Source organism: Mastomys coucha, unplaced genomic scaffold (genome assembly GCF_008632895.1).
Source record: "Mastomys coucha isolate ucsf_1 unplaced genomic scaffold, UCSF_Mcou_1 pScaffold16, whole genome shotgun sequence".
Lineage (NCBI taxonomy): Eukaryota > Metazoa > Chordata > Mammalia > Rodentia > Muridae > Mastomys > Mastomys coucha.
In genome coordinates, this window is record NW_022196898.1 from 55,971,571 (window position 1) to 55,982,490 (window position 10,920).

Consider the following 10,920-nt stretch of genomic DNA (forward strand, 5'->3'; position numbering starts at 1 on the left):
GAGGGTGAGCAGAGCAACTCTGGACTCCCCCAACTCAACTCCTCCACAATAGCTCACGCATCCTCTCCCCTGCCCAGCACTGACGATGAGCGAGCATCTGCTCGTTTTTCAGCCTCCAGAACCGTGAGTGTGAGCACGGAAGCTTGGTTCTTCCTCACGCTGCAGGAACATCCCCCAAATCTCATATTGTCTCACAGGAACTATCACGCTTATGTTGCCAAATCCAACTGTCCATTCTCAGACTTCATTACATGTGAACTGTCAGCCACATTCGATGTAGACTTTTACTTGGTCCTCCCAATGGCTTCCTCTGGTTTCCCTTCACCACACCAGCCACTCTTTCAGACTCTTCTCATCCCCCTGCTTCTAAGTGTCATGCCACAGCAGCTCAGGCCCCCACATCTTGTCTCTTGTCTGTGGCTTTCACTCCCAGGCTGCCTATAAAGTGCCACCTCCCTGTATGTTGACATTTCTCTGCTGGAGTTCTCTCCCTCCTGCACCAGCACAGTAGATTGCTTCCAGGAACCACTGGAGAGTGGACATCTCTCATATAAGACCACTATAAACACAATCTTTAAAATAATAAGTCCCCTTCCGACAGGAGCCTCCACCTGCTCCCTCTACCCTTCTTTGCTGTTTTACTCCATAATATGGTTACAGTTCTCCAACTTACTATACACTCAATATTTGCTGGTTTCCACCTCTCCCCATTAGTATGTACATTCCTCCAGGGCAGGGACTATTGTCTACTGTTTCCAGTTCTACTTCCCCAGCACCTAAAATAGCACCTACCCACAATAGATATGCTGATAAACACCGAGGGACTGCAGAGCAGGACTTCTTCCAGTCCACTCTACGTAAAGAAGCCAGAGCAGCGGCCTGAAGAGGATCCTGGTTGTATCATTCATTCCGGCAAAGCATCCAGAGTCATACAGTTCATGAAGTAGACGTGTGTGGATCCTGAGCATAAGAGTGAGGCTGGAGAGATGGCTCAGCAGTTAAGAGCACTGACTGCTCTTCTAGAGTTTCTGAGTTCAATTCTCAACAACCACAAGGTGGCTCACAACCATCTATAGTGGGATCCAATGCTCTCTTCTGGTGTGTCTGAAGAGAGCAACAGTGTACTTACATACACAAAATGAATAAATAAATCTTTTTTTAAAAATGAGGTTACTCTTAGTGAAGGTGTGTTTTAAGTGTAAGGTACTAAAACAAAAAAAAAAATAGAACACATCTCAATAATTTTCATACTACATTCTGAAACTATATATTGGGCTACATAAAGTATATTATGGATTCACACACCCCTTTTTAAAAACAAAACAAAACAAAACTAGAAGCAAACCATTTAAAAACAATCACATGTGTTGCATTAAACTTCTAGTGGACATTATGATCTAGATCGTATACACCTCTCACAGAGCAGAGAGAAAACACTCAAACCCTGGTCTGGCCGTCCAATACCCTTTGCAACCTGCCCCCAAACGCTTAATGTTTTGTCCTCCCATAAACCAGCCTAAGTCGACAGCATCTGCTGTTTGTCTTGCTTAGCTATTTCTCACCTTTCAGTGTTTGCTCTTCTCTCCTCTTTCCTGGAGTGTCCTTTGAGGCATTTCCAATGTGCATGACCTACCCTTTTTCACAGTGGCCATGTTCAGTGTCCCCAATCTCCCTCAGACTTCACAGAGCCATTTGTATCTTGCATAGAAAACGTTTTTACCCCCAAAGTACTTTATACCTGAATCGTTTCCTACCTCACAGTTTTATGTGTCTAAGTTGTTGTTATTATTGGTTTTTGTTATTATTTTTCATGCATTCCTTCTCAGCCTTTCCCTTGTCCCACCAAGGGAGCCAAAGACAGGGGTTCCCTTGTGGTCAGAATCCCTCAATGCCAGCTCAATTGTGCAACATGACTCACTCTCCCCCAGGTAACTAAGGTCCAGGCCCCAACTTCCAGAAGAGTGGATGCATCAACAGCCCTGGGAAAAGTTCACACCAGAGCACTTCAGGAGCCGCAGCAGCTGCGCCTGCGCACAGCCAAGTGGCCACGCGGAGGACGGGTGGAGCACAGAGCGAGAAGGGAGGAGCCAGTTCGGTCGCGTTGGCCCGGCCCACAGAGTCCAGTATAAAGTTAGCCGCCCACAGTCCATCGCGTATCCCCGAAGGGGCTAAGATCACCCAAAATGTCATCCAAATCTATGGTTCTGGGTTACTGGGATATCCGCGGGGTGAGTGGCCCCTCGCCAGCCCAACCGCTGGGATAAAGAAGTGCGGGCGGCCGGGCAGGGGTGGGGATCGGGGTGGGAGTCAGGGACCGGTCGGCCGATCTCCAGCAGGCCTATGGGGTCCCCAGGCCCGTAGGTTGAGGAAGAAAGGACTGGAAGTTCCCGGGCGTGAGCGAAGGGGCTGCCTAACGACAATTTTCCTCGACAGGATGCAGGGGCTTGTCAGCGTTGGGTTGGGGACGTTGACGGACGAGGGTTAAGAGCAAGTGGGCATCGCGCGGGCGCTCTGACCGTGGTCTTTCTCCATCCCCTGTTCTTAGCTGGCTCATGCCATCCGCATGCTCCTGGAGTTTACTGATACCCGCTATGAGGAGAAACGGTACACGTGTGGGGAAGGTAATGAATATCTGTGGGTGCCCTACAGCTGTCTTTTACCCAGAGGGTTGCACCACACCGAGATCGTGTGGGACCCTTGTTCCAGTAGGCTGGGAACTGTGCCAAGAGAGGCCCATAGAGTTGTTATCTCTTGCTGTTCAAGCCCATCTTAATACGCAGGGTTAGCTTTTGGGGATTGGGAACTTGAGATATCAGTTCTAAGTCGTTTCTGAGCTAGTTCGGTAAGGGGCTTGGGTCCTACTTCTCTCTTACAGCTCCTGACTATGATAAAAGCCAATGGCTGGACGTGAAATTCAAGCTAGATCTGGATTTTCCTAACGTAGGTGGTTTTGGAGGAGTGGGCAGAAGGGAAGGCCTTCAAGTATATCTGTTTTCATCTCTGGTTTGGGAGAATGTAGGATAGAGGCTCTTCACGTTTATAGAATAGATAGAATTCAAGGGTCATTGAACAGAACTGAGAAGAACATTTTATTTCCTACTAACGTCTAAGAAACACTGACATTCTCCTCTCAAAGACAGGCTATAAGAGACATGAGTTGCTAGCCAGGTCTGTGGCTTTATCAGTGATAGACAGATTCCAGATATTTTCATGGTATCCTAAATGTGTCCTTAAGTGTCATGGTTGTTAAAAACACCTGTTCTTGGACTGGAGAGATGGCTCAGCAATTAAGAGCACCAACTGCTCTTCTAGAGGTCCTGAGTTCAATTCCCAGCAACCACATGGTGGCTCACAACCCTCTGGAATAGGATCTGATGCCCTCTTCTAGAGTGTCTGAAAATAACAACAATGTATACACACAGATAAAATAAATAAATCTTTACAAAAAAAAATTACCTGTTCTTTAATGTATCCATGAGTACACTACTCTTACAGTTTTGCTTTAAGGTATAAAATATTTACATTTTGCTTTTCAAAGTATTCTGAGAAAAGCCTATATGCCACACACACACACACACATTCACGATGACACACAGCACACACATATTCATGATTACACAAAGGATTAAGCAAGCACCCTTGTCTAGAATCAGGTGAGGACCAAGTGCTACTTTCTATTTATTTTGTTATTTCTCCCGGTTTCTACTCTCTCATGTTCACACCTTGCAAGTCTCCTCTTTTCTAGACGAGTGCAGGACCGGGAGGACTAGGTTCATGTTAACTTTCCCCTTCTAGCTGCCCTACCTTATGGATGGGAAGAACAAGATCACCCAGAGTAACGCCATCTTGCGGTACATCGCACGCAAGCACAACATGTGTGAGTGAGCTAAAGGTGGTAGGAGAGAGGAGGCAGTTTGCTCACATGGAGGTTGGTAATCTGAGGGCCATTTATTGCCACCTGGCTACAGGTGGGGACACTGAAGAAGAAAAGATACGAGTGGACATCATGGAGAACCAGATAATGGACTTCCGCATGCAGCTGGTTCGGCTCTGCTACAGTTCTAACCATGTAAGTTTTCTCATCTGGAATCACCTATGTTGGGTTTCAGGCCAAAGTGCTAAGGATTATTCTGCTCCCTTCTATGGTTGCCATCTTTCTATCAACCCAAACTCTAAGGATTAGAAGCAGACTCTGTATTTACTGGTTTGGTTTTTCGTGTAAGTCTGGTGTTAGTTCCTCTGCCTTTCCAAAGCCCGGATCTCCATCCCTGCCTCCTCCAAGTAAAGGCAGAAAGAAGCTGCCTAGAGAAGGGTATGGGGTGTCCATCACTGGTCCAGGCCCTGACTACAGCTATTAGCTATTCTGGGGGTTGAGAGAGTGTGTATGGAGAGGTCCAAAGCTGGCATTAATGTGAGACCTGGGAATCAAACTGTGGTCACCCCCATTGAACCATTGTGTCAATCCAACAACAGCTATTGCTCTTTTTTCCTCCTAGGAAACCCTGAAGCCTCAGTACTTGGAACAGCTACCAACACAGCTGAAGCAATTCTCATTGTTCCTGGGGAAATTCACATGGTTTGCAGGAGAAAAGGTAGAAAGAAGGCACAGGGAGCTGCTACCTGCCTGCCTGCCTGCCTATCTCTGCAGGTATTGGTGAGCTCCTCGGGCCTGACACTTCATTGTCCTCATTCTTTCTAGCTGACCTTTGTGGATTTTCTCACCTATGATGTCTTGGACCAGAACCGTATGTTTGAGCCCAAGTGCTTGGATGAGTTCCCAAACCTGAAGGCTTTCATGTGCCGTTTTGAGGTGATGTTCACTATCCCTTTCTCAAAGCACTATGCATAGGTTCCCCTATATCCCGTAGGCCCCATTGTACTTGCCCAACACTGGCAGAAATGGGTGAAGGCAGGCAGCATGTTTGCTGTGGGTCTGCTGGGCTGGGCCAGGGTCCTAATAATACCTGGAATGCTTTTCCTTCAGGCTTTGGAGAAGATTGCCGAATTCCTGCAGTCTGAACGCGTCTTCAAGATGCCAGTCAATAACAAGATGGCCAAGTGGGGTAACAAGTGCTTATGCTGAACCGGAGGTTGCTGCTAAGCCAGCTTACGCTGAGGGGCCTGCACTCTGAGCTCACTACCTGCCTTGTCCCATCCTGTCCTAAGGGGCCCATGCTCTCTCTCCTCTGCTCTTTCTAATAAACAGCAGTTACATTAACTGTTGTCTAGATGGATTTCTTGGTGTAAAGGCATAAAGAAGGATGAGGAGATGTTGAGAATGGGAGAGATGTGAATCCATGCATAACTACGTTGACATTCTTTACTCCTGAGTCCCAGGGCTAGAGATCCTCCCCAAGCCTGAGTGGGCACTGAAAGGAGAGGTATTGACCATTTTGGGTGGCAGGTGCTTTTAAACAGACATGGAGCTTCTGTGAAGCCATGAAGAAAGTCAAGTAAACTGCGCAGAGCTTACCAATGACCCACATTGAGCAGGGCAGAGAACTTAATAAAGGTGGCATTTCAAACTGGCAGGCTTGTCAGTAGAGTTGGAACAGTTGATGACTAATTAAAAATTAGAGAGCCCTATTCCTCATACTAGGCAAGGTACACCTGCTGGTGAACCTGAAGACTGATACAGGCCCCTGAGGAAATAATCTCAGGCTTAAAATTCAAATCATATCCCATGGCCCAACCACTTTCTATGTTAGCTCACTAAAACCATGTATACCTAAGAAGGTAAATCGTGGTGGTTTCATATAAGAGCAAGTAGATGCCATATAAAAGCTAGGGAATATCATGTGGTAGGAAAGGCATGAAATAATGTAAGTGCCTGGTGATTGTGGCAACACACGCTCAGAATGCCAGTGTTAGGGAGGCAGAGACAAGCAGGTTTCTGGAGGTGCACTGCCCGACGTCTAGCCAAATAGTTCCTGGCCAGTAAGACACCCTGTCCAAATTTGGGTGTGTGGAAGGGAGGCACCCTGAGGAATGACACCTGAGATTATTCTCCAGCTTCCATGTGTATATGAACATGCACATGATTGTACAGGTGGATGCACAGTGTGCAGCTGAGTGCACACACAGAATGAGCTCTATGAACCAACATGGATTCATCTGAAGGCTGTATTCAACGTGCAGTGAAGATCCAGACCTCTATCAAGGGCTGGTTGGGTGAGGATCTGCTTCCAAGCTTGTGATTGTTGGTACAATTCAATGTCTGCTATTTTGTGGGACAGAGATCTCAGATTCTTGATGGGTAACAGCTAGAAGTCACCTTCTCTTCATTGTAAACAAGGCCTTGCCAAAATACTTCCATCAAAGCCATTACAAGAGTCTCGTGGGAAGAGAGAAATTATTGTATGTAACACAACCATGACACTTATATCCTTTGTCTCTGTCCTAACTGTTAAGGTCTGGACATTGAGTGCCCTCCAATGGCCAAAATGCTAAAGATTCCTCCAGTCGATGGTGTTTTGAGGGAGATGGTAGAATCTTTAGGAGAAAGGGCACCTGGGGGAACATGGGACTCTCGCTCCTTCTACTGTCTGTTTGTCTGTTTCCCTTGCTCCCTTCCCCCACCTCATTTCCTGGATGCCACAAGGTTAAAAGGCCTCCTCAACCACAAGTTCCTATCATTGAGGTACTGGGCCACTACAGGCCCAAAGCAACAGGGCCACCTGACCAGAGATTGCGATCTCTGAAGTTTCGAGGCAAAATTAACCCTTCTACCTTTAAACTTAATTTATCTCAGGTGTTTGCCATAGTGGCAGAAAACTAACATACCATTGAAGGCAAATCAGCCACTCAAAGGGAGAGGATAACATAAGGGCCTATGTTGGGGGGATAGAAACTGTCTCAGAGTCTGCTCACCACAGGGATAGAAACTGTCTCAGGGTCTGCTCACCACAGGGCAGAAAGCAAGAAAATAGGAAATTAGTCTTGCAGCTTCTGAGTAGCAATTCTAAGAAAGGTGATGGAAAAGAGCATACAACACAGCAAGCAACTGAAAGGTAAAGCATTTAAGAGCACATGTAGTTTTGTGGGGCTTTGGTTTGGTTTGGATTTGGGTTTTTTGGGGGGGAGGTGTTTGTTTGGTTTTGGTTTGGTTTGATTTGTTTTTTTGGTTTTTTTGTCCTGGCTGTCCTGGAACTCACTTTGTAAAACAGGCTGGCCTCAAACTCTTAAGAGCGCCACAGGTCTCTGCCTCCCAAGTGCTAGGATTACAGCTTCTATTTTTCCTCGGCATTATGTTAATGGCCAATTACATGGCCCAAAATGCAATGAAAGACAATGAAGGAAAAGAGGTGGGTTTCCAGTCCCCAGTCAGTCTTGAATTCTTAATTCTAACATGGTCCAATAAAACAGTCTTGTCCCAATGGCCACCTTTTGGTTGCTTCTGGTAAAGATGGCCTATTGTCTCATAAGGACAGAGGAGCAAAAAGTAATGATGTGTTTACTCGAGTCCTGTCTGTAGGTAAAGGCCTTGTTCTCAATGCATCCCATTTGGTGGAGCAGTTCCCCGAAAGTGTTAGGAAGCTGGATGGTTTTGTTGTTACAGCTTAAAGCATTTCCCAATCTCGGGGAAAATAAATAGCTTACATGATTAAAAGACAATTCACGGCAGAGTTGTTTCCTGATGCGGTGGGCGGAGCAGGGACACTGATACCCTAGGCTTAGATCTGCCTGGAACACTAGCTTAAGAGGGGCTTACGGGAACACCTGGTCTCTGTATAGAAAGTACGAATTCCTATATCCTCCAGTGCAGGGCAGAGCCTTTAAATGACCGTGCTGGTAAAAAAAAAAAAAAAAAAAAAAAAAAAAAAAAAAAAAAAAAAAATTGCCAGAGCTAGGTGATGAAGGGGAGGAGGAAGGAGTTGAAATTTAGCCAGTGCTTTTTCGGATGTGCCAATCGGCTCCCAGAGCTTTGCTGCTGAACTATCTAGAAGCTTCCAAGGTTTCCCACTAACCTTCATGATGACCTCTGCTCCTCCACCAGCTGTATTTGTTCACCTGTGTCCTCCCCACCTACCCTGGAGTGCTGGCTTTGACCTTACTGAATTCCCACTGGATCAAGCACAGGTTGGGCTCTAGACACTCACCGCCTGGGTTCCCACCCTGATTCTTCCAGTCCCCACCAATGGTAGCCTCCTGTGTACAGGTCTATTCTGATGTGAGAACTATTCCCCCAATTTGTTCTGAGCACTAAGTTAGTATTTTTAGAATACTCTTCTTCTTTTTCATGCTTCTGACCTACCCTCCTTCACTTTCCCCTCCAAGCCTAGAAGTGACTTCTGTTGATGCCTGTGGAAGCAAGCCATTACTTCCCCATGAGAAACCTCCAAAAACTTCTCGATCCTAAATGCAGACTCAGCACTGCTTCGGCCCCCGTTAACCACAATAGAAACTCTACACATTTCCCATGGAGAAACTTGAAGAGTTCCCACATTTGGCCTCCTACTCCTGCGCTGCGAAGCTCTCTGTTCTGCTTGGAGACAATACACAGGATGGAAGAATACCTTGTTCCTAAACCAGATGGAGGTAATTCAGACAGGAATGTTTAGACTTGGGACGGAAGCTCAGCTTCAGGGAGACCACAAGGACAGACAAGAGCTGGGGCCAGGGAGTAGGTTATTTGATACCAAAGCCTAGCTCACTCCCTGCTTAGGGCAAATGAAATGAAGTACTTTTGAAAACGATCTGGGATGGGCTTATAGTGTACTTATGAGATTTTTCAATGGAAATAATTATAGGTGACTTGTATGCAGGACTTAAATCAAGAAGAAAAGATTAGGCGGGTGTGTGTGTATTTGCCTCTTAATTAAATACATGCTTTTGTGTTAGGCCTGGTAATACAGACCTGCTGTATTAGAAGGAGGTTATCTTCAATAATATAGGAATAGGACAAACAGGATAATGTTAATATTGTTGCAAGTTTGAAGTGAATTAGAATTACTAGGTATCCATGTTTTATTAAGGTGTAATGTCCCAATTATATATTATTATTATTGTTGTTGTCATTTATTTATTTATTTATTTTGTGTTTTCGAGACAGGGTTTCTCTGAATAGCCCTGGCTGTTCTGGAACTCACTCTGTAAACCAGGCTAGCCTCGAACTCAGAAATCCACCTGTCTCTGCCTCCCAAGTGTTGGGATTAAAGGCGTGCGCCACCACTGCCCCGCCCTTTCCCAATTATGATAACAGATATTCCTTTGTTGTTGCTGCTCTTGTTTCAGATAAGACCTCCTACATAATCAAGGTCACCTCGAATTCATGATGACCCTGCTGCCTTGTCCTTCTCAGTGCTGGCATTGCAGGTATGTGCCACCACTCTTTTAGAAAAGTGAAATCAAAATCCTTCCTGCTTCCCTGCCAGATCCTGTTTCAGATGAGAGGAGAACTATGGGAATGGAGGTAATGTGACAGACCCTAAGGCCTCTCAGGCAGACCTGTGCTTTAGGGGAGACTGTGGAGCCACCTCATAATGTGACTTGGTTGAGAAAAGCCTGTTCTGTTTTGAAGTGTAATGATAGGAATCTGTGGATCAGTTGGTAGACTAACTGCATGCAAGTGTAAGGACTGGGGTTCAAAGTGTAAGGACCCAAGTAAACACATCTCATAGCAAGGCACTGTGGGGCATAGAGACAAGTGAATCACTGGAGCTTGCTGGCCAGCCAGTCTAGACAAGTTGGTATGTTTCAGGTTCAGAGAGATCCCCTCTCTCAAAAAAAAAAAAAAAAAAAAAAAAAAAAAAAAAGATAGGGTGGAGAGCAATAGGATGTCAAGAATCCACACCTGGATTCCAATCCAATCCCACTGGACACCAGGAGTTGTGAGCTTCTGTGAATGGGCTGAGAACCGAACCCGGGCCCTCTGGAAGAGCAGTCAGTCATCTTTCCAGACCTTATCAAGGGTCCTCTTATTGATGGTTCAATAATGTGACTCATTACTGCTCTGCTGAAGTTTTCTATTTTTGTGGTTTATTTTTGGTAAGATAAATGTCAAGGTATTTATTGATTTATTCTATGTTATCAAAAACTTTGGTATATACTTGCTCATAAATTAAAAAAAAAAAAAAAACCCACGCTAAATCCGGCTTGGCACCTGCAATGGCAATCTCACCTATCTCCATGGCCAGTCCCAAGCAGGGTGGTCTTGCCCTGGTTCCCGCAGCCAACTACTGCCAAACCATCCACCCCCTGTGGCTAGCCTGCAGAAAGCCAGCTACCCCTTGCTCAGATCCCCTTAGCCCAGTAAAATGATAACACTAGAGACTTGTAATATACCAGCCAGATTTATCACTGTACATCACCAACCCCCAAATTCCCACTTGCAGAACACAAAACTCAACTGATATAAGTACAAGCTGCACACCTAGATTGAACAAATGAACCCCACATTACTCTATTGCCTGTCTAGTAAATTCATAGCTACTTGTGGCTTGTCCAGGCCACGTGGTTCTGGTTCATCTTATTTTTCCCCATCTTCTCTCTGCCCAACGTCTTGTCTCTCCATCTCTCTCTCTTTTCTTCCTCTTTCTCTAAAACTTTCAGCTCTGCCTTTTTCTCCCACTGCCCAATCACAGGCTCTAGCCTTATCTGACCAGTTAAGATGTCACCTGACCTCACCTGAGTGTGAGCACCCCTCCTGAGGGAGCAGAAGATACAAACAGCAATCCACAACACTTCCCCCTTTTAGTCCAAACCCTTTGTTGGTTAAGTGATACTTTAGTGGCATGCTTTGATTCTTTGCTTATTCTTTTGAGTTTGTCTAGTGTAGGTTTTTGCCTGTAACTACATGAGCCTTACAAAACCACCTTTAAAACAATTATAGCTGCTTTGAAATGATATCAGCATACTATGACCATACAGACAAGAAAAGAAACCACAAAGAGAAAACAAAGGACTTTTTTTTTTTTTTTT

The 10,920-nt window shown here is 45.5% G+C and overlaps 2 protein-coding genes and 1 long non-coding RNA gene across 4 annotated transcripts in view; all 3 read left to right on the top strand.

Moving 5' to 3' along the window:
* Eps8l3 (EPS8 like 3) overlaps positions 1-2,614 on the top strand; it is a 201,485-nt gene extending 198,871 nt beyond the window's left edge. Inside the window, exons 18-19 of one of the 2 annotated variants that reach the window (XR_004119761.1) lie at positions 1,929-2,228; positions 2,546-2,614. The gene's annotated coding sequence lies outside the window, so the exon portion shown is untranslated. Of the gene's footprint in view, positions 1-1,928; positions 2,229-2,545 lie in introns of those variants that run through there. The other variant, XR_004119762.1, reaches the window with a different exon arrangement.
* Gstm3 (glutathione S-transferase mu 3) lies at positions 2,070-5,219 on the top strand. Its single transcript, XM_031375149.1, has 8 exons — positions 2,070-2,228; positions 2,546-2,621; positions 2,876-2,940; positions 3,796-3,877; positions 3,969-4,069; positions 4,497-4,592; positions 4,700-4,810; positions 4,985-5,219. The coding sequence occupies exons 1-8, from the start codon at positions 2,184-2,186 to the stop codon at positions 5,081-5,083; spliced, it is 675 nt and encodes a 224-aa protein (XP_031231009.1). The 5' UTR covers positions 2,070-2,183; the 3' UTR covers positions 5,084-5,219.
* Positions 5,220-8,429: 3,210 nt separating this feature from the next.
* LOC116094252 overlaps positions 8,430-10,920 on the top strand; it is a 6,400-nt gene continuing 3,909 nt past the window's right edge. Inside the window, exons 1-2 of the long non-coding RNA XR_004120012.1 lie at positions 8,430-8,538; positions 9,235-9,315. This is a non-coding gene — a long non-coding RNA (uncharacterized LOC116094252). The remainder of the gene's footprint in view (positions 8,539-9,234; positions 9,316-10,920) is intronic.

Excerpts from the sequence above, each read along its gene's own strand:
- Gstm3 (XM_031375149.1), top strand. The coding sequence starts at position 2,184 with ATGTCATCCAAATCTATGGTTCTGGGTTACTGGGATATCCGCGGG. Across the intron at positions 3,878-3,968 it reads CGCACGCAAGCACAACATGT|GTGGGGACACTGAAGAAGAA; the intron begins GTGAGTGAGCTA and ends ACCTGGCTACAG. Across the intron at positions 4,811-4,984 it reads CTTTCATGTGCCGTTTTGAG|GCTTTGGAGAAGATTGCCGA; the intron begins GTGATGTTCACT and ends CTTTTCCTTCAG.